This window comes from Nannospalax galili, unplaced genomic scaffold (assembly GCF_000622305.1).
Source record: "Nannospalax galili isolate Female #2095 unplaced genomic scaffold, S.galili_v1.0 scaffold488, whole genome shotgun sequence".
Classification (NCBI taxonomy): Eukaryota; Metazoa; Chordata; class Mammalia; order Rodentia; family Spalacidae; genus Nannospalax; species Nannospalax galili.
In genome coordinates, this window is record NW_008360316.1 from 4347882 (window position 1) to 4371416 (window position 23535).

At 42.8% G+C, this 23535-nt stretch overlaps 1 protein-coding gene across 2 annotated transcripts in view; it reads right to left on the reverse strand.

Annotated features, from left to right (window-relative positions):
- The window catches only part of Tnfrsf19 (TNF receptor superfamily member 19), a 96891-nt gene that overhangs the window by 67598 nt on the left and 5758 nt on the right, over positions 1–23535 (reverse strand). Inside the window, exons 1-3 of one of the 2 annotated variants that reach the window (XM_008825002.3) lie at positions 18780–19016; positions 6540–6641; positions 2010–2120 (exon numbers count right to left, since the gene is read on the reverse strand). In XM_008825002.3, coding sequence (XP_008823224.1) covers positions 2010–2120; positions 6540–6608 — 180 coding nt within the window. In that variant the 5' untranslated portion in view covers positions 6609–6641; positions 18780–19016. Of the gene's footprint in view, positions 1–2009; positions 2121–6539; positions 6642–18779; positions 19017–23535 lie in introns of those variants that run through there. The other variant, XM_008825001.3, reaches the window with a different exon arrangement.

Here is a 23535-nt window from a genome sequence, read left to right on the forward strand (position 1 = left end):
TTTTTAGTGTGCTTTGTAGATTTTGTTACAAGCCATACCTGATATACTAGGTAAAGAAGGCTGCTCTAAAAAGGTCTTTAGTGAAGTAAAGCCGTCAGGACAGAGCAACAGGCCCTGGTCCTGTCATCAGGCCTGTCTGATATAAGCCAGTGATCCTGGACTGTGACCATCAAAGTTTTCTCCCCACTACCTCTACCCCAACCTTTGCTGAGACAGGAAAGCTGGAGTGGTCTGACACGGGGTCTTTCCCTCTTCTGGGTAAGGTTCTGGCAATACCCCAGCGAGTTACCCTGCAGTCCCCTGAGTGGGCTGTCTCGAAGTACAGTACTCTGACCTATTCCAAAAGGCCCCACCCTTCCTTCCAGCAGTTAGAAGAACAAGGACTTTTCTCTGGTGCTTTTCCTGACAGCCTACTTGTTCTCCTGAGGCCACACTTCCAGAGTTCCTCTGGAGTTGGGCACTTTTCAGCTTCTCTGTACCTGGGCTTTGGCAATTTGTCAATTCCAGTCCAGGCTTCCTGGAGGCAGGAGCTGAAGGATGTTTCTGCTGCAGTGTATGTGACTCTATCTGCTGGACTTGGGGGGAGAGGGTCAGTAGTTTTTCCCATGGTTTCACCTCTTACAGATCTAAGAGCTGCTGATTCTTTAGTTTGTTCAGCTGTTTGGAAGCTCCTGATGTGTGCAACCAGAAACTAGAAAATTACTTTTTTATCAAAAAAATTACAGTTGATTGAACCCTCAGGTCCTTCTGGTCTGATTCTCTAATCATTTTAAGGTTATACACTCCACATTCAAAGGATGAAAGTAGACACACTCTTAGAAATGGTTTTCTTGTCTCAGGGTCTGTAAAGTTTCATTTATAGCTTCACAGTCTGTTAGGCCAAGGGCTTCTGAGGAGTAAAAACATTGTCTATTTTCTCTCAGATCCCCTGGCACTTTCCTTTGTTTGCTGGCCCTCAACAAGAGGACCCAAGACTCTTCTCCCACACAACATGGCGGAACCTACGTCTAAAGTGAATGTTGGTACAATCTGGAGGAACCAGAAAGACTGTTGAGGTGCTGTAATTAACTAGCTGTCACACACAGCTGGAAGGTCATTGGGTTTCAGTACAGTTTTAAAGTCAGCCACCACTGACTTAACACAACAACCAGAGGAAAAAAGCCCTCCACCAGGGTGGACTTGTGGAATGCAAAGGTTTTTTTGTTTGTTTCCTGCTGTTGTAGATCATTGATCAAAAATCTATGAATGTTAAGAATCAGCTTTATTAATGGTAGTCTGTAGGGGAATGAGGCTTTCCTTTTAAAAGTTACCTTACATAAAAATCCATTGTCCCTTTTCTGAAAGGAAGACTTTGATGCTTTATTTAGAACAAAACATTACATCAGTTCTCCACAACTGGCAACATCTTCAAAAGATCAGAAAATAAAACAAAAGGATAGCTCCAAGATGCAAGACTGAAATATGCCTATGTGGCTGTGAACCACTATTTGCTAATAAAAAGTTAAAATGCGGATGTTAAAGAGCTCCTGAGAGTGGACTCAGTGTGGAAGAATAGTGATGTTTGTCTCCTCAGTACAGAGTTCAAGATGCTGGCCTGCTGTGGAGCAGCCTTACTTAGGATACCACTTACTAACAATGGTAATTGTTTCAAGAAAAAGAAGACCCAGGAAATGGAAGCATTTCTATTTTTACTATTTACTATTATTTATTTATGCTTCTATTTTAAGCTTTTGGTAGAATATTGGTTCTTTAGAACCCAAATAAACAAATATTCTATCGGTGAAATACTATAAATACTGTTACATGCGTCAATTTGTTGAATTCTGTTAGTACTTAACTCAGAAAGGTGCATAAATTGAAAGGGGAATTGCATCATATCTGGCTAAAGTGACATAATGAACCAAGAATTCTGTCATGTTATCCAAAGCTTCGCTAATAATTAACTAAAAGAATTTAGTTAAAAAGAATGCATTTTTAAACAGAAGCACAACCCTGTATTCTCCATGTACCTTGGACAACTCCATGCCCGGCCCACACTGTTTGCAGAGAACGCAGTTTCCAGACCGATCCTTGAATTCCTGTTGTCTACAGTCTCCAGTTTCACAAATCGCTTTACATGACTGAAAAAGAAGAATGTTTCACAAAAAATGTTATCTTCAACTACGCTCCTTAGATAGTTTGCAAGAAAGGGGTATTATCTTGTGTGCTGATCACATAATCGCTGAGTATAAATATTACCTCAGAGTGAGGTCGACTTAATTTTCACTTTAAGAAGAAAAGATAAGTTTTGAATGAGTTGGTGGAACAAATCCATGACTCAGATTCTTCTTCATATCCTAGAGAATGTGCATTTATTCCATAAATAGGGTGTCCCTTTGTCTGGTTAGCTACCACCTTCCTCTCTACTCTTCTGTTTATTTGGGAGTAAAAGCGAATTTGGGGCTGTTGGCATTTTAAAGATGTAAAAAGAACAACCTGGCAGGGACCCAGGCAGGGTCTTTTGCTACCTGAAAAAAATCTGAATTAAAAAAAAAACATTAGCCAGGTGTGGTTAATCTTTATACTCAGAAGGCAGAGGCGGGTGGATCTCTGTGAGTTCAAGGTCAGCCGGATCTACATAGTGTATTCCAGGCTAGCTAGGGCTATGGAGATCCTGTCTCAAAAAGACCAATAAATAAATAAATAAATAAATAAATAAATAAATAAAACTTTTTTGATCTTAAAGAGATATAGGGGGCTACGGAGATGGCTCAACGGTTAAGAGCTCTGCAGAGGACCTGGATTTGGCTCCCAGCACCCATACCAGGCAGCTTACAACTGCCTGTAACTCCAGTTCCAGGGGCTCAGACACCTTCTCTCTACCATGGCATTGTACACATGTGGTGCACATAAACTCATGAATAAATGAAGAGAGAGAGAGAGAGAGAGAGAGAGAGAGAGAGAGAGAGAGAGCTCAGCTGTCACACCTGACAACCTGAGTTCTATCCTCAGGACCCACATGGTGGAAGGAGAGAACCAACTCTCAAAAGTCCTCTGAACTCCACATGTTTCGTGGCACATGTGTACCCATATATATACACACACATAAATGCAAAGGATAAAGAAATATAAACATATTCAGGTATGATGAACTGAATGCATACACAGGCATAACAGTCATACAGCCACAACAACTTGGAATTGTCCTTTAGAAGTTTCTGCATCTGTTCTCTTCGTATTGTTTGTTTGTTCGTTTAGTTGTTTTTATTTGAGACAGGGCCTCAGATGTAGCCCAAGTTGGCTTTGAGCTCCTGATCCTCCTACCAAGTCCTTGCACCTGAGTGGATGGAGACCGTTAACCTATTGAAGCACTGTAGTGTATTCAGAGATCACCTTTCAAAGCTCCTACCTGGCAATCATGAGATAGATCTCAACCTCCTGAGGATGATGGTGATGAAGATGACAAATGGCCACACTCTCTCAACTCTTCTAACGGAGAATGCTGTGTAAACCTGAACTCATAGCCTCACTGATTATCATCCAGCATCCAGTCTTTCTAGGATCAAACAGTATTCTTTGGCTCAGAGTATAGGTCATAGATGGAAAAATAAGGTTGTAAGTAATTGTTTCCAAAATTAATTAGCTAATTAATTATGCTTTCCCCCTCTTTTTAACAACTAAAAATAAGTTCGCCTTATTACTATCATCCTACAAATGTGTTTACCTGCTCTAAAAAGCTTTTTAAGCATTTGTTTATTTATGCGAGTATGTGTGTGTGTGCACATGCTATGGTACGCATGTACATGGAGGTTAGAAAACAACTTGTGAGAGTTGATTCTCTACCTCTACATGCAGGTCCCAGGTATCAAACTCCAGTCATTAGGCTGGGTGGCAAGAGTCCTTGCCCACTGGGCCATATTGCTGGCACTTTCCTGATAATATTCTATTAAAGTACCAGTATTGGGCAGGGATGTAACTCAGTTGGTAGAGTGCTGACCTAGCCTACATGAAGCTCTGGATTCAATCCCCAGTGCTGTATAAACCAGATGTGGCAGTGAATGCCTATAATCCCAGCACTCAGGAGGTATAGATAGGACCAGAAGTTCAAGGTCATTCTTAGCTATGCAGAGAGTTGGGGGCCAGCCTGGATTACATTAGACCCTGTCTTTTATACAGTCACATAAAAGCATGTGTGTATATCTATAATGAAAGTAGAACTGAAACTTTAGGGGACAAAAGGGACAACAGGGGGAGTGAGAAAAAGGAGGGCAAGACGGACAATGATGCTCAACACACAATATATACCTGTTCAAAATTTTAAAATAAGTAAAAATTAAATGACAATTTTTAAAATTTTATTTTATGTGTATGCGTGTTATTGCCTGCATGTAGTAAGTGCATCTGTGTCGTGCAATGTCCTTGGAGGTCAGAAGAGTCTGACAGATCCCTTGGGACTGGAGTTAAGGACAATTGTTAGCTGCCATGTGGGTGCTGGGATTCCAAGCCAGGCCTTCTGCAAGGACAACCAGTGTTCTTAAGCACTAGGCCATCTCTCTAGCCCCTAAATGACAATTTTTAAAGGTTATCTTCGACTGGGAATGTAGCTTAGTTGGTAGAGTGCTTGGTTTGATTCCCAGTACCATATAATCTGGGCACAGTGGCACATGCTTGTAATCCCAGCACTCAGAAGAAAGAGGCAGGAGGATCAGAAGTTCAAGGCCATCCTTAGCTCTGTATCTAGTTTGGGTCTAGCCTGGCATCACATGACCTTGTCTTAAAAAAAAAAAAAAGCTATGGGATCTGCTGAGATAGCTGAAAGCATGAAACTTTTGGTTGTTTTTATTGTTTATTTATTGAGAAGTTTATAGGATAAAAAATTTTAAACTGAGCTGGGTGTGGTGGTGCACGCTTTTAATCCCAACACTCAGAGGCAGAGGCAGGTGGATCTGTGTGAGTTCAAGGCCAGCCTGGTCTACATAAAAAAAAAAATAAATAAATAAATAAATAAATAAATAAATAAATAAAATAAAACTGGGGCTTGAGAGATGATTCAATGGTTAAGAGCACTGGCTGCTGATCTTGAAGAGGTGCAGAGGAACTGGGTTTGATTCCTAGCACCCACATGGGGGATAATAATCATCCATAATTCCAGTTCTAAGGGAATCTGATGCTCTCTTCTGACGTTGGTGGGCACTGCACATCACAGGTGCACTTACACACATGTAGGATATATACTCATAGATACAAAATAAAAACAATAAAATATTAAAAAAATTTTAAACTAAAAAGTAAATAAGAAAAATATTGGCACTAACAATATCTCAGAAGTGGTGAAGACAATTCACTTCGAGCTTGTTTCCTAAGCAGGATGCCCAGAATAACATTATTAGTGATAATTTTGTTTTTCTAAGTGAAAGCTAAAGACCTCTGTTAAGCCTGTAAGACACTGTTGCGTCTGACCAGCATCACTCGTAATAATGGGTAGTTGCACTCCCCAAACCCCCCAGCCTGAAGCAGGACTATCCATACTGATACCTGCCAGTCCCTTTCAAAGTCTCCAGAGCAAATGAGAAGGAGAATTTAGGAACTAGAAAGTTCTTTGGGGTTAGAGGTCTTTTCTCCCTCCTACCTTCCATAGACTCAACTACTTTCTTGGGGGAGTCTGGCTTTACTTAAGATGGGTAGGAGTTTCCCTTTTGCCACAAATAGCCTGTAATCTCTTTGAGAAAGAGATTCTACCACTTCTCTCCTAGGCCATTTATCCAGTGTTTAACAGCTATAATGTACAGAAAAGTTCTCCTCATTGCTACCTGGATCCAGACTTCACCCTGACTTCACATCCACTGACTGTCTTCCCAGACCCTGAGTGCTCTCTTCAGACTTGATCATCCTCTGACTTGAAGGTCCTCATTCCAGAATAAACATATTTCAGTTCTCCTGATTACCTTCATAGGTCTTTTGTCACACTTTCAAATATTAAAGTTCTCGATTTTCCATTTAATACTTTTTTGAAATCAAGAACACTATATCAAAACACTCTTAAAACTGTATTCTGGTCCGGGGATGTAGTTCAGTGATAAAGTGCTTGCCTAGCATGCACACAGCCTTGAATTCAGTACCCAGAACCACAAAACACCACCACCACACTATTCTGAATTCATAAGTCATGGGGATCAAATTATAATTTATGGTCAGTGTCTCAATGTACTGCTCATAGTAACATGGCAACTTTATGACTTCATTTAAATTTAAATAAACTCATTTCAACACTCATTACAAACTTTCTGGCTTAGCAATTTTCTAAATGTGAAAATGATCAAAAGCAATTTGAAAGAAATTTTTTTAAAAATGAGATCATATATAGAAAATAGTTTTGGTACTATTTATTTCTTTTGAGAAAGGGTCTTGCTATCTTGGCCAGGTTAGTTTTGAACTTGCAATTTTCTTGCTTTAGCCCCAAGGGCTGAGATTATAGGCCTGCATCACCATATCCATACCTTGGGATGAGAATATGAATTCTTTCTCCATATTCTTATGAAAGAAAGGAAGAGTTTACTTACCAAATAGCCTAATAAAAGCAGGAAGGTGATGAATGTTCTCCTTTGGTCCAGTAGCAGCTTTAAAGCCATGGCTCTTATCAGATTATTTATCCCCAAAGAGTTCTAGAGCAAAGATAGGAGCAAAGGTACAGTCAACACTCACTCAAAGTCGAAGGGACTGCTCCCTATTTTCTATAAAATGACCATCATTTTCTGTAGACACAAGGCACTGAATATCACTTATGCTTAAAAGAAGCCACTTTTTAAAAAGATACCAGAGGGCCAAATAGATAAGGGACAATCAATTCTTTTAATGTGTTTTGCTTACCAATATGTTACATGAAAAACTCCTGCTGGTTCTGAACTCCCGGTTTGCACCTGCCTTTATTTTCTGCTCAAGCCTTTGGTGGCTGATACACTTCATTCAGAAGAGAATCACATTCACACAGTGACTATAAACTTCCTTTTCATAAGAATTTAGAGAGGACCAACAGGACAATAATAGCAATAGAATAACAGCAGTTGCTGAACACAGAGCCATGGGCTATTTCTAGCATGATAATTTGCTTAATCCTCACAGCTCTGCTAGAAGGTCAGTACTATCCTTCTCTCCATTCTAGAGATAGGGAAACTGAGGTTGGGAAAGATTTAAGTAATCTGCTCAAGGTTACTTTGCAGAGAGGCAGAGCCAGATGCAAATCCAGGTGGTTGCGGGGGAGGGGGCTCCAGGGCCAGAGTCACAGCTGGAAATACAAATGATTTCTAGCGATAAAAACACTGCACATCTCTGAAGACCCTCACCTCCTCCCAGGCTGGGCATCCGTGAACTCTCCCCAGACCAGCACAACACACTATGGACCTTTCATTTTAAATATCTAAATGCCACTTAAGTGAAGCAAGGAGAAGCAGGGGCCCAACATTCAATAAAAAATAAACCCAGACTCCTGATTTTTACTTGGAATGATCTACAGTGTAGAAACAAAACTATTTCTTTTTCTTTGTTTTGATTTTAGAATGTTCATAAGAACAGAAGAGCTCTGATTTTTATTTTTATTTTTTTAAAGAGATTTCTCACTGGGTGCTCTCTATCAAGTAGGGAAACAACAGTTTGGCTTTTTTTTTTTTTTTTTTAAATGGAATCTTTGTAAACCTATGGGGCTGGATGGGATCACCTAACTAGTTAGCAAGAAACCAGAGCAGAGATTCAGAGCAGGAGGCCAAAGAGCTCCAGTCAGATGGAAACAGCAGCAAAGGAAGGGGAGCTAAATGGATCCATGTCACCTGCTGGCCTAGCAGCTACCCAGAGCTAAGACAGAGGCTGGGGTGGGAGGGTGGAGGTGGGGGCAAGGAGGCATGAGGAGTAGGAGGACTGGAGGTGCCAGAGCCCAGAGGCATCCTTCCAGCTGGCCCAGGAGCAAGAATACAGTCAGGGCAGCAGAAATCACTGGACATGAGTTGAATAAATACCCATTTTGAGTGAGTTCAGATCTTTTCAACTTTTAGGTTATAGTCTCCCGCATGCATACGTCAGAATCATTCAGCAACATCCCTACCATGCAGCTCAGTCCTATGCAGAGGAGGAGGCTAAGGGGAATGAGTGAGTTACATTCCCTGAAGTACATGCCTCAGATTCATTCTCTCGCCCCACCCCCACTGTCCCAAACTCTGAGAACCGTGTGACTCTCTAAAAGTTGTTAAAAACATGTCATTTGTATGGAATTATAACGCACACAGGCTGGGCATCTCTTATATGAAATGCTTGGGGCCATAAGACTTTGAGATTTCAGATTTTCTCAATTTTAGAATGTTTTCACATACATTATGAACTATCTCAGGCATAACAACCAAGTCTAAACACAAAATTCATTTGTTTCATGTACAACCTAAATATGTAGCCTGGAGGTAACTTTGCACATTTTTTGGTAATTCATAATTAATAATTAAATTAATAATTTGTGTATCAGAGAGATTTTTATGTGATGGAATTTTCCTCTTTGTATCATCATGTTGGTGTTCAAAGCTATTCAGATTTGGGGGTGCTGCAGAATTTGGGTTAGAGATTTTCAACCTAGAAGAGCAAAAAGCATGTACCCCAAATAAGAGGAGAAGAGATCTACAGCCCAAGTCAGTACATGATGTAAGCCATAGAAGACTCCCCATGGACACTGCCTGAGCTGGTGGGGGACACGGATAAAGTGCTGTACCTCCCAGCAATGTCACACAGAGGTGCAGAGCCCAGGTCCTGTGGTGCAGCGAGGCCCAACCCGAATGGACACTCAGTGCTTAGCCAGCACCTCTGACAGACTGATCTGCTTTCCAGTGCTGGGGATGCAACTCAGGAACTCATATATTACAGGAGACTGCCCTAGCACTGAGCTACATCTCCAGCAGTCTCTGTGTGTGTGTGCACATGTATGTGTATGTGTGTGTGCATGTGTGTGTGTGTGTGTGTGTGTGTGCCAGAGATCAACTTCAGATGTCTTCCTCTATTGCTCTCCAGAGAACTTTGTTTTTTTTGAGACAAAATCTCTTTTTAAAACTTTTTTCATTAATCATTTATGTGCATGTGGCAGGGAGTACAAACATGCCACATGTGTGTGGAGGTCAGAGGACAATTGCAGGAGTCAGCTCTCTGCTTCCACCAGGCAGGTCAGGGAGATTGAACGCAGGTGGGCAGGCTTGGCTGCAAGCACCTTTACCATTGAGCAATGATGCCAGCCCTTTACCGGCTGAGCGTCTCCTTGCCATTCCCCTCCCCCATCAGATCTTTTACTTTTTGTTTGAGACAGGGTCTGGCTATGTTGCTCCAGGCAGGCCTCAAACTTGGGATGTTCCTGCTTCAGCCTCTCAAATAGCTGGGATCAGAGGTCTGCTTCATCCATTTTCCTGCTCTGGATAAAGGTTAATCAGTGATGGCTGCCACCTGTGCTGCTGTTGTCTGACAGCATTCCAAAGCAGCTGTGAGAACAGGAGCACTGAGCCTTGGGGGTGGGGGGTGGGGGGGTATGGTGCAGGTGGAGGGAGTTATAATGCAGAGTGGGGGAGTTCATGGACACAGACTGTTTCTGGAACAGCATAACTGCTATATAAGTATTAGCAACTGCTGTCCATCATATTATGACATTTAAAAAACACATATTTATTAATTCTTTGAGAATTTCACAAATGCATACACTTGATCATATTTACTCCCCCTAATAACATCTCTATCCTTCACCCTCTCCGAACTTCATGTCTGTATTTGATTTTATTTTTTTATAATCCACTGAGTCTAATTTGTGCTGCCCATATACTCCTGGGTGTGGGACATCCACTGAGCATGGTCCATCTACCAGGCACCACACCCTTAAAGAAGACTGACTCTCCCTCCCCAGGAAGTCATCAACTGTCAATACACCCTCAGCTAGGGGTGGGGGCTCTTTAGCCCCGCCCCACTAGAAGCAGGAATGTTGACTGAATTAATCTTGTAGCAGTCCTGTCATGACCAGAAGACCTTGTTTTGTTCTGGTCTTCCCTGACCTCTGGCTCTTTTTTTTCTTTTCTTTTTTTTAATTGGTCTTTTTGAGACTGGGTCTCCCTGTATCCCCAACTGGTCTATGTAGACCAGGCTGGCCTTGAACTCACGGAGATCCACCTGCCTCTGCCTCCCAAGTGCTGGGATTAAAGGCGTGCACCACCATGCCTGGTGACCTCTGACTCTTAAAACCTTTCTGCCCCCTCTTCCTCCATAGTCCCTGAGCCTTCGTAGGGGGTAATACAGAAGTCCCATTTGTGGCTGATCACTCCATTGACACATAATCTTTGTACTTTGGCCAGTTGTGAGTTTCTGTGTTAAACTGTGTACTGCGCAAGAAACTTTTCTGATGAAGTCTGAGAGCTGCACTAATTTATGGGTATAAGGATATGAATTTAGACAGTAGTTTGATACTATGTCCATTTAGAGAAATAGTCATAGGTTCACCCCTGGGGCCTAGAAGTTCCCCAACCATGGGTTCTTAGCCAGATTAGCAATACCGAACATGCGTTTCCTCCTGTGGAGTAGGCCTTAAATCTAATCAGAAAGTGATTGGCCACCCTATTACATTCCTGTCATTGTTGCAACCATGGTTGTACCTTGCCATACTGGTCATTATTGTAGTTCACGGGGTTCACACTGGGCAAGACTGCTGAGGACTCCCCGCAGTGGGCTGCAGAGCACCTTTCAGTACTATGAGAGCTAGGCAGCAGGGAGCAAGCTTCCTGGTCAGTACTAGCTAGATTTCTCCATGTCTGGCATTCATAATCCCTCTCTCCCCACTTACCCCTGCCCCCCATTATTGACCTTTTCCCTTCAAATCACCTGTGCTCTTATATGCTCCTTCCTTATGATATTTTTATTGAGCATCGAACATACATGGGACAGTCCTTGATGACCATTGCCTGCCACAGCAATGTGAGACGTCTTGATGAGCAAAGGGAAGTGAGGCCTCGGTGCTGACCTCCTCACATGGGCCCAGTAGAGAGCACTGGAAGACCAAGAACTGGTCCAGTGTTTGAACCAGCACTTGTAAGTACAAGTCATGTGCTTATAAAATGCATAATTTGGCTGGGAGTGGTAGCACATGCCTTTAATCCCAGCACTCGGAAGGCAGAGGCAGGTGAATATCTGTGAGTTCAAAGCCAGCCTGGTCTACACAGTGAGTTCTAGACCAGCTGGGACTATAGGGAGACCCTTTCTCAAAAGGACCAAAAAAAATAAATAAATAAAATAAAATAAGATAAATAAAATAAATAAAAAGCATAATTGGGACTGGAGAGATGGCTCAGTGGTTAAGAGGACGGCTGTGCTTGCAGAGGACCTGGATTCCCAGTACCCACATGGCAGCTAACAACTATCTGTAACTCCAGTTCCAGGAGAATCTGACACCCTCTTCTGACCTCCTAGAGCACTGCATGACAAAGGTACACTTACACACTTGCAGGCAGTATACTCATACACATAAATCAAAATAATAAAAAAAGCATAATATTCTTTCCTTACTACTACTTACTAAAGTAGATATCGCCATATGACAGGAGAGAAAACCAAAGGTAAAAAGTAAAAACACTAGAACTGATAGTGACCACACCTAATTCTTCAGGCCTGGTGATCCTGGTGACCTCATGCAGGATCCTGGACACTCAGCCCTGTCAGTGTAGGCTTGTGTCCTATGTGGCTGATCCAGTGTCATCTACTATATATAACAAAATGGGAAATGTAATCTTTTATCTACTTATGCACTCCACTTTGAGTGAAGAGTTGTCAGGTGCCTGGGGTGGGGATGGTACTAGAGGGTGTGCTTGGGAGCTCCTCAATGTTTGGCAGGCCCGGTGGACTTCTAAATGCCTTTTATATCCTGGCCAAGAAGCACTTTAGAAATAAACAATCTCATTGGTGGAGTGTGACTTTGAATTTCCTGGAATAAAATGAGGTTCCTTATGAAATCTTTGGCATTCAAAAAAGAAGAAAAATGTGATGAAATAACTTGTGTTTAAGTAATAATATTTAAACTAAAAATAAGGCAATTAAAAAGGCTATTTGTGAAATTGCTTTTAAGTTCAAGCATTCAAGGTTGGGCTCAAAGATAGAAAAATATACTTATATATTTTATATTTAAAGATTATATGTTTAAGGGTTGTATTTACTTGGTGTTGACTTATTGAGCCTGAGAGATACAAATTACTGTGATCGTGCACAATGGATCTGTAAGCTGGAGTTTTCAAAGTTTGTCAAAATGTCCATGCTGGAAACCCCTCCCAACTCCAGCATCCACTTGTGCAAAACAAGGTGCAGAGAACTGCCCCTGGCTGGTACTTCAGAGGACGATCCCCTTGTCTGGAAGCACGCATTCCTGTCACGCTGTCTGCCTGCAGACACAGCAAACAGGCTGGTGGAATCAGAACTAGGCCAGCAGGAGAGATACAGAAGCCTAAAATGCAGGGCTGGCAAATAGCCCACCAGCTGCCCTGAAGAGCTCCTGTCACAGAAAGCAGAGTATCCTGCTTGTTGGTGTGAATTGGCACTAATAAGGATGTGCTCTAACAGGCCTCACTTGGAAGGGACAGAAATCTAACAGGTGCTAATGGATGTGCACCCCTGGTTCTTGTCAGAAATCATGAAAACCTGTGCCACATGTTCATGGGCAAAGGGGCCTTGGAAGTGGCAGCTCTGGGGAGCAATGCTGGGAAGGCCCCATACCTCCCAGGCTGGGCAGACTCTAAACCAATGGCTGCCCCAGCCTGACTGTCAAAAGCCTGAGACGCCTGAATCTAGCCTGAGCATCTTTCTCATCTTTTCTCTTCCAACCCCTCCTCTGATCCTACCAGCCTTGTGTGCTTGCCCCAATCAGGGTTTGGGGACTTAACCAAACCGGCAAGGACATTAATTTCACTCCAGAACTTTAACTCACCCAAAGTGTGTCCCCAATATGTGCTAATGAAGGAATTCATTAATTAGAGATCATATTTTATATCTTTGATTTTAAGGGATAAAATAATGTGAAAAATAAATATGTACACATATAACTGGAGACTGATATATAAGGAACTGTGTAGTTTGAGACAGGATCTCCCAGTTGGCCTGGAACTAGAAAAGTCAAACAGGTTAGCCTCCATCTTCCACCTGCCTCAGTCTCTCAAGAGTGCTGGGATCAAAGGCACGTGTCACCACACCCACCCAGGGGGCCTCATGCTAACAAGGGTTAGTATTTTAAGGGGTGTGGGGTTTGGGTTGAGGAGATGGTTCAGTTGATAAAGTGCTTCCCACAGTTCTGAGTCTGGATCCCCAGCACCTATTCCGGGTATGGGGTGGAGTCAGGGTGGGGGTGAAACCTGGCTTGCTAGTAACCTGTAATCCTAGCACTGTGGAGGTGGAGGCAGGAAGATCCCTGGAGCCCGCTGGCTAGTAAGACAAGTCAAAATATTGAACTCCAGATTCAGGGAGAGACCTGTCTTAAAAAATAGGATTGGGAATAACAAAGGAAGACACCCAAAGTCGAGGAACACAGACACACAGAGAGACAGACACACACAGACACACACAGACACACACAATGCTTGAGGGTCAAAATGTTTTAGATTTGGGAATTTTTAGACTTTTGTAAGATAAACATATGTAATGAGTTACCTTGAGGATGGGACCCAGGTCTAACAAGGAAATTCATTTATGTTTTATATTTATATGACCACATAGCCTGGGGGTCATTATATCCAGCATTTTAGGTGATTTCTGTACATGAAAGGAAGTCTCATGCTGTGGAATTTTCCACTTGTGGCATCAAGTTAGATTTTGGCACATTTCAGATTCTGTATATTTGGATTAGGAGTAAAGAATCTCTATGAACAAAATGTCTCTAAGAAGGAAGAGCTGGTATTTACCTTTCTAATTTTAACCACAAGGACCATTTCTGAGAACTATCTTTATAGTTGCTATGATAGATTACCAAAAATACATGAATCTTGGAATCATTAGAATAATCTGAGCAATCTTTTACAGAGCTAATTATTTAATTTTCCTTATTTTTTCAGCTCTCTTTTTATTTTTTATTTATTTTTTTTTTGAGATAGGGTGTCACTATGTAGCCCAAGCTGGCCTCCAGCATACAGCAAACCTCCTGCCTCAACCTCCCCAGTACAGTGCTCATAGGCAGGAACTACCACACCTGACTCCTATTTTTCCATCTCTTGAAGCTATTTATTAACCCACAAATAAAGTACATGAAACAGATAACAGTTTTCTCTTCTTTTCTTTTTTTTTCCCCTTCTTTTGGGGTTTTGAGACAGGGTCTCACTATGTAGCCCTGGCTGCCCTGGAACTCACAGAGATTCACCTGCCTCTGCCTCCCGAGTGCTGGGATTAAAGGTATGTGCCACCACTCCTGGCTAGAAAACAGTTTTCATCTAGCAAAACCGCAATAACATTATGCAGTAAAGCTCTGCTTAAACCCATGAAATTTTCTAATAGACAATAAGATAAAACATTAAAGAAATAGATCAACACTAAAGTAACAAAGTAGGCTTACACCTTCTCAAATCACCACCGAATAAAGCCAAGGGAATAACTATAAAGACTTACATTTTAATGGTGGAGCATAATCAAAAGTGGAAGAGAATAACCTCAGCTTCGGTGTCACTGCATTCTGAAAATCCTCCATGCATGGCACAGCTAACAGCCCTTTCAGTCTAGAAAGCTCTCAAAGGTGTATTAAGGTTAAGAAGAATGTACACACTGGGTGGGATATGAGAATAGTTTCTCTTCTTCAAATAATAAAATGTTTTCTACTAAAAACTACACAAACTTTAAAATTTTTGGTTGTTACATACAACCATTCACAGTCCTTTTAAGTTCAAAGACATGGGCTGGAGAGATAGCTCAGTGGTTAAGCACACAGACTGCTCTTGCAGAGGATTTAGGTTCAATTCCCAGTACCCACATGGTGGCTAAGAATCGTCCTTAACTCCAGTTCCAGGAGAATCCGATGCCCTCTTCTGACCTCCGAGACATTGCATGACATAGGTGCACTTACATACATGCAGGCACTATACTCATACACATAAAATAAAAATAACAATATATTTTTTTAAAGTTTAAAACATTAAGGGCCACTGTCAGGCTCCTGGATTAGTCTGCTTTGCTTTAATAGAACTTACTCTATGATAGGGCTCTCTGAGATGAATTCTTTTTTATTTTTTGAGTTGTAGACTTAATAACTTTTGCTCTAGGGAAATATTAGAATTCTCAAAATGTTCACTCAACAAACAAACACATCATAAAAAAATTATGCACTTCTCCCAAAATTCATTAAATGTTTAACTTCAGATACAAACAAAACAATTACAGCATAACTGACCATGGGTGCTCAAACACAGTCACCCTTAGAGGTCTGTGCACAGCCATCTCTAATACACAGCTATTTACATTTTTATTTTGGAAGGAGGCTTGGGTAGATTCCAAAGAACTTTATACCACTTGGAGCATCCTTCTCCAGTGTAGGTTGGCTCCATCCTTTCAGGATTTCCTCATGAGACCCATCCAGCTGACTGAGCGGCTGACTAATCAGTGTCTCATATAACTTCTGATGGATGAGCATTCTCTCTTTAAACCCCAGGTTTTAATCCTCCAGTTTAAAAAGTATATGCTTTGTGATGCGTGGACTAGAAGATAACCCAGTTCTGTTTAAACATCTTACTTTCAAATGTAAACACTTGCAACAGATAGAATATGATGAATGCACTCAGTGCTCAGCCAGCAAATCAAGAGAAGCAATTCCAGTCCTCCTGCCTTGCCTGTCTGTTCCTTCAGCTGGAGCTTTCTTTACAAAACCCGTGGACATCCTGTCATGGGACAAATGTATTTAACTGTTCCCTGGCCTCTTCTCATGCAATATTTGTTATTTATTGATTTGGAGTACACTCTTATTCTAGGAAGGCATTCTTATTCAACGTGGAGTCAGCACAGAACTTTAAATGCTCGTTAATACTGATTTGTCAGGTTTAAAACAACCTGAACTTGGGGCATTAAAGATGCATAGAGCTTTTGGACTGTGTCCTGTTAAGTTTTGAGGATGGAACTGGTCCATAAGGATTTAACTAATTAAGCCTGGGTTCAGAGATTTAAATAGGTAGAAAAGGAGAAGCAAATTATCTTTATGAGTGTTAGCAGAATTTCTTATGTGTTTGTTATTTATTTATTTACTTTATGTGTTTAAGTGTTTTTCCTGCATGTAAGTGCACCTGTGTCCCGAAATGCCCCCGAAGGTCGTAAGAGAGCATCAGATCCCTGGAACTGGTGTTAGATGGTTGTTAGGCCCCATATGGGTGCTGGGATTCGAACCCAGGTCCTCTGCAAGAATAGCCAGTGCTCTTAACTGCTGAGCCATCTCTCTGGATTCCTTTACGTGTGTTTTAGGTCTCCAACATGCTATAAATTGCCATAAGAGCTGTCACTAGCAAATTAAATCCATTCTGAAACACACATGGATTAAGCTCAGAATTATTTAATCATCTGAATTAATTTTCTGGTTTTTTTTCTTTTTTGGTGGTCTTTCTGAGACAGATCTTCCTGTAGCCCCAGCTAGCCTGGAACTCCCTATGTAGACCAGGCTGTCCTTGAACTCAAAGAGATCGGCCTGCCCCTGCCTCCTGAGTGCTGGGATTAGTGTGTGCCATCACACCCAGCTACTACTTTTTTTTTTTAAAGACTTTTAAAATTCTATTTATAGGGGCACCACATAAAAAAGTCAGGCATGAGTACAAGTGTAACTCAGCACTGGAGAGGCAGAAACGGGTGGAGTGCAGAAGCCAGCTAGCTTGACTGAAACAGCAAAATTCAGGTTCAGTGAGAGATCCTGTCTGGATTAAGGTGGAGAGTGATAAAGGAAGGTACTCAAGGTCCTCTGGGCTCCACGTGCATGCACAGGCACCCACACTCTCGTCTCCCCCTCATATGCCTCTCTCTCTCTCTCCCTCTCTCTCCTCTCTGTAACACACACACACACACACACACATACACACACACACACACACACACACACACACACACACACACACACACAATCTCTTTTTATAGCTACCCGCATGTTAGCAATGTCCCCTATTCAACTGCATTTTACAATGCAGTTACTGACATTTCTAGTGCAAAAGAGCCTTCATATCTATTGGCAACACATTCAAAATCCAGCCTGGACTCTGTCATCAGACACTCCCAGTAAAGAAACAGTTTCCACAGTTGTCCCAGAAAATACTAACACAACACCTCAGAGTTAATATCTACTATGGAAAAAAAAAAAAAAAAAACTAAAGTCAATAAAGCCGTGTGGCCCTGGTAATAAAGCAGACGTCATAAGACATTTTCAGTGATTACAAAATAAAGAACTTACAGAGCACACGATAACATTCCAAACATTAGCGCCAAGGCAGTATTTTCACAATACACTCTTGGATTTTGTATTTTCAGACCAACTCAATAAGTAGCGTGCACAGAAAAATTCTTTTTGTTACCCATATCTCTGAATACCTCAAAAACTGTCTTCTATACCAGTACCTAATTCTCACCCCCTAGTACTTGAAATAAAAATACAATTTAAAACTACATGAAAGCAACCTTGGCAAAAATGCCCAAGGTAAAATTCCTCCACAGAAAATATCCTGAGTAAATCCTGAACTAATGCAACATAATCCTCCAGTGTGCATCTAAGTATCTGATTATGAAATAACAACACTAAAATAAATTCTTCTGTTTACATAAGTCATGTTTAACAATACCTGTTTCCTGTGTATATACATTGTCTTCTAGTCAAAAAACATGCCATTGGAGAAAAAAACTACATCTTCATAAATATATTGAATTAAACTGTTCCATTTAAAGAAATACCAAACAGTGCTTATCGTTTTGCTTTCAATGAATCCTCTTAAAAAATGCAATAAATAAATAAATAACATGAATTTTTTTAGGATAGATTTATGATTGGTGGTTAACTACTATTAAAACAGATCATAGGATTTTAATCCTGCCAAATTTGAGATTCAAGAATACAGTTGCTAAACTGGCTGTGGTTCCACTGGCCTATATCTCCAGTACTTGGAAGCCTGAAGCAGGAGGACCGTGAGTTCAAGGCCAGCCTGGGCTATATAGTACGTTTGGGGCCAGCTTGAGCTATATGAGAAGATCTTGAATCAATAGAATAAATCAGTGAAATCACATAACTAAACTTGTAGTCCACAGGAACGCTGACGAAGGCTGAGGGAGCCTGCTCCCTTCCCTTCCTAAGGTACTAGGCACATTGGCATTTAAGACTTTTCTTGCACGGGAGTATGATTCTGGGCTACAGACGGATCTTCTGTACGTTCCCTCTTTCCCTGCTCTGCTGCACTAGGACAGTCGGGCGTGGGCTCCAGGTGGGGAGCCGGGTGCCTGCCGCAGGGACGCTGGGCAAGCGAGTGAGGCCGGGTGGGCAAGAAGTGGAGTTACACACTCACGTGCCCTGCAAACGCTGTCTTCTCTTACTAGATCAGAGATAGGAAGTCGGAGTCCTGCGGTTCCAGGGAGCTTCGCACGCCCCCCGGCCCTCCAGTGACTGGGCTGCCCCTAGCTGTCACCTTTCTCGGGGTCTCCGGCCGCGCTAGGTCGTCCGCTCCTCTCCTGCACCTGTGCGCATCCTCCCTCCCGGTTCCGACCCCTTGCGAGGGCATCTCCGGGGCGAGTCTGCCCGCGCAGCGCCTCTGTCCCCGGAGCAGGACACCTACCTTCCCCAGGGGCCTGGGAGGCTCCGCGGGCGTGCGCGCGTGCTCCTGCGGGGCAGCGCCCGACTGGAGTCCCGGGCTCCTGGCCTCGCCTGCTGTGGGCGTCAGGCACCACGCGGGGCTGGACCGGTCCTCCCAGCCAGGCAGAGTACTGCCTAGAGCCTCCTCTCCGGCTCCCTACAATCCCGTAGCCGGGCAACCGCAGTCGCCAGCCGGAACGCCATCCCCAGCAAGCCGCCCGGGAACCCCGCCCCCAAGACCTAGTTACGCCTCCACCCCAGCCAGCCGCCCGGGAGCCCGCCCCTAAAGCCTCGCCACAGCCTGCCCTACCCACCCTGCTCACCCTGTAGCCCAGCCCCAAGCCCTGCCCCCGACGTCTCACCACGCCCCTAGTCCCGCCCCCAATCCTAGCCCCGCCCATCGATGGCCCACTCCTCCCCTCTGAGCTTTTGCCCTCCCCGGCGTCTGGCCCCCAGTCCAGGCCCTGCCGCCCCTTGCTCTCGTCGGTCCCCCGGCTACAGCTGGGTTTCCCCTGGCTCTCCCAGCCCTGCCCTGGACGTTGGTTATTGGTTCCTCGCTCATCGGGCCGTTGAGTGAGGAAAGTGCATGCCCTCCAGGGCAGGGGAAGGCACGGGAGGGGATCTAAAACCACCAGGAGTTTGATTGTGTTAGGGGAACTTTTTTCGGGAGTCAGGGGGGTGGGGAGCCTTCCTCTATACCCCAGGTGTATTTTCCCAGGATCTCTTTACTTTTCCTGTGCCAGGTCACATCCTACCCAGAGACCACTTCTGCATAGGGGATGGCCAGATCTGTGGCTGGGAAGCAGCTCACAAATAGCCTCCTCAAAGATACACTGATACATCTTTTCAACAGATACTCTGCCAGGACTGGTTTACTGCCTCGTACCCTCTAGGGGCTGGGCCTGGAGCAACTCCTACATGGCAGGGACCAGCCTAGTCAGGCTGCTCCCACTATCCATTAAATGGGAAACCACTGACCATGGGACAGGAGGCCCTAGCAGAAGTCAGGGTCCAGGCTCCATGGCTTCCCTGCACTGTGACAGGTTATTTATAATTTCAGGCTTTAGACTGAACATTTAGGAAAAGGAGTGTAAAAAATACACTCCAAAGTAGAAATGTAAGCCATTATTGTGCTGTATGTTCGGGAAGTGGGTCAGTGGATAAACCTCCTTCAAAAATCCAAGAAACTGTATGACTGATCCAGAGACATCACCATTTTTTTTTTCTCCTGTGTTGGTTTGGACTTCCTAAGTTAAGTGCACTTCTCTTTGGATGGAATCCATTTCTTAGCACCTCAATGACTATTTTGTTGAGTGAATGAACAAATGAGTAGCTTTTATCATTAATTGCCCAAACTCATTTTGTCATCCTACACTGCAAACAACATAATGGGGAACTAGGTACCTGTGAGGTTAAACATATTCCTAACAGTCACACCTTAAGGTTGTAGATGTCAGATCTAACAGATACAGAACATAAACCTCAGCAGTGACTTACCTGTAGGTGGTTTGCAGTTAATGTACTTGAGTTTATTTGACCCTCAAGTCAAGGGTGAGAGTCCCTGTCCAGTCCATCACTAGGACTCTTAAGTACCTTAACACACTCTTTCCCCAGTTAAGCTGAACTGATCTCTTTGTGTTTCTTTCCTCCATCTCTTGAAGACATAGCTTATTTTCTTGGGAGCACAGAGTGGGTACTCGGTTTACCTTTAACAAATTGAACAGCCTCTTCTTCTTTGCAAGGTCTTAAGCGCTTAACTCTTTTTGCTTGTTTTCCCTTGTGCCTACCACCTCCTCTGCAGTACAGGGTCTCCCCACCTTCCACCTCCCAGAATATTGACCACAGCCCTTCAGCTGTGGGCTGCTACTGTCTAGAGAAGGGGCTTTTCTGCTACTTAGATTAGCATGTAAAGGTTTCCGCATTTGGGCTCCACCCATATTTTCAGCCTTATCTTGCTCTCCTCTAGACCTCTTGCTTTATGTTCTGACCAAACTGGTCTGCTTGCCTTACCTCAACCATGCCCTGAATTTGCCCTTCCTGGGCTCTGGAAGCTTCCTCATCATGCTCACCCATCTTGCTTACCTCCCTGACTCCTTACTCCTATTTCAGGAACAACGGCTCATAAGTCTTGACTCCCATTAACTTCCCTCCTAATCCTCAGTGCTAATTCCTCTCTTCCAAGGTTTGTAATAACTTAGCACTTGTCAGATTCTGCCTTGTGTCAAGAGGATCTGTGGACTTAGCTTTCTTCCTCGAGGAGTTAAACACTTCCAGAGAAGGGACAGATTTTACTGCAACTTCTGTCTCTGATAGTATCAACCATTTAAACATATGTTCAGTAAATGTTTTTTAGTGGAATTTAATCTGCTTACACAGGAACTAACTTCTCTGACTTCAGCCAAGTGCTGCTGTCCTGTCTGACCTCCTTTTGTACTTCAAGACAGCAACCCATTATTCAGTTCTTTAGTTCTTGAATTCTTTCATATGTTTGATTGATCTTGCCAGTTAGCCTGTCAGCTCACTGAGCAGAGACCCAACTGTGAACACACACAGGCTTTGAGATCAGACAATCTGATCCTGATGCCAACTTGGCATCCACTAGTTGTATGACCTTGGAATAGTTAACCACTGGAAGTTTCCCATTCTTCATCTATATAACAAGTTGCTTTATTGGTGGCTGATAAATAATGCCAGGTATTTAAAATACTTAGGCTAATACTTGGCATGTAGTATGTGCTTAATAAATCAAATCATTCATAACAGGACATTGGTCAATAAATGACAATAAGTAACTGTAATGACAACTGTCAATGGGAAAAAGGACACTGAACCTCTGGACTTTAGCTTTTAGAAGATACCCATTAAGTTAAGCATTTTCCACTTTACCTCATTTTGAGTGTTATATGATCCAATGACAGCATCTAAGTAAAAACTCAGGCCTATGATTGAGCACCAGTGGCCCATTCGAAAGAATTACATGGTTTAGCTTGGTGTAGGATCACAAGCCTGCAATCCCAGCACCCTGAGTCTTGAGGCAAGAAGATTATAGATTCAAAGTCAGCCTGAGCAAAACAGTGAGATCTTGTCCAAAACAGAGAGGGAGAAAGAAAGAGGAGGAATCATGGTTCCTAGGTTCATTCAGAGTGAAGCCTATGTTTTGAATTAGGGCTGGGAACATTTTCGTCTTTAAACACTGGGTATCATTATAAATTGAGATTTTTAAGATTGGGGAAGAGCTAAACTGCTGTACGAATCTTGAAAGAGGTATTGTTTTTAAGATTATGCTTAAGGTTGGTTTCCGTTTTTGTTTGAGATGGGGTCTTGCTGTGTCATTGTGTAGCCCTAGCTGGCTCAGAATTCTGCTATGTAAACCAGGCTGGGCTGGGTTTTGCAGTAATCCCCAGTCCCTGCCCCTGGAGTGCTGGGATTACTGGCATAAACCACCAAAACCAGTTTTGTTTTGTTTTTTTGTTTTTTTTTTTTTTTTTTTTTTTTTTGAGACAGGGGCTCCCTGTAGCCCCAGCTGTCCTGGAACTCACTATGTAGACCAGGCTGGCCTCGAACTCACAAAGATCTGCCTGCCTCTGCCTCCCAAGTGCTGGTGTTAAAGATGTGTGCCACCACACCCGGCAAACTAGCTTTTAAGGTTGGTTTCTGAAACTAGTTTTAGCAATGTCTGAGAGTCTATAGATTGCTTTTGTTTAGAATATTTTCCTTCAAAATGTAAAATAATGAAGTAACAAAATTCTTGGGGAAAAAAGTTTCACAGATAATCTAGTTCACTGGAATTACTTATGGAAAATTGTCAGATTCCTAGCGATTTCTACTATAAAATAAGACTAGCCAGGCGTGGTGTCGCACGCCTTTAATCCCAGCATTTGGGAGGCAGAGGCAGGGAGTTTGAGGCCAGCCTGATCTACATAGTGAGTTCCAGGACAGCTGGGGCTACAGGGAGATCCTGTGTCAAAAAGACCAAACAAAAAATGCACTTAAAATTTTAAAATATTTGTATTTACTGTTCCAGGATTTTACCAGGTTATATCACAGCATATAGCTCTCATTAAATATTTGTTGAATGAGGGGCCTGTGAGATAGCTCAGCAGGTAAAGGTACCTGCTGCTAACCCTAATCTGAGTCCTATCCCCAGGACCCATATAGTAGAAGACAACTGACTCAGACAAGTGCCCTCTGACCTCAACATAAACTCTGTGGTACATGTGTGTGTCACACACACACACACACACACACACACACACACACACACACACCACACACCACACACAAATAAATACAATGTAGTTTAAAAAAAATTGTTGAATGAATGAATGAATTTAGAAGTAAGACTCTCAAATACTAACCAAGTTTGCTAAATACCACTAATGAAATAAGGGGGAAACTCAAATCCGACTAACCAAACAACTCTCAACATCCACTGCTGCCAATTATAGTGGAGAGCTGGGAAGGCTATGAGGCCAGAGGCAGATGTCATATTAAAAATCACGCACTAAGTTAATAATCAACCCAGGATCAAAATCTGGGCTCCTTTGTACCCTAACATAATCTTCATCGTACCACCAATGCACACACCAGCATCCACAAAAAAGGTAGAGGCTGTTTAAACTCCCAATATCTATAGAATGAACTTGTTTCATGTTGGAGTCCCTGTACTGATCTTTGTGAGTTGAGGGCATCTAGGCCCCAAGCATCCCCACTAGTCAGATTCTGCTCATGGATGAGAG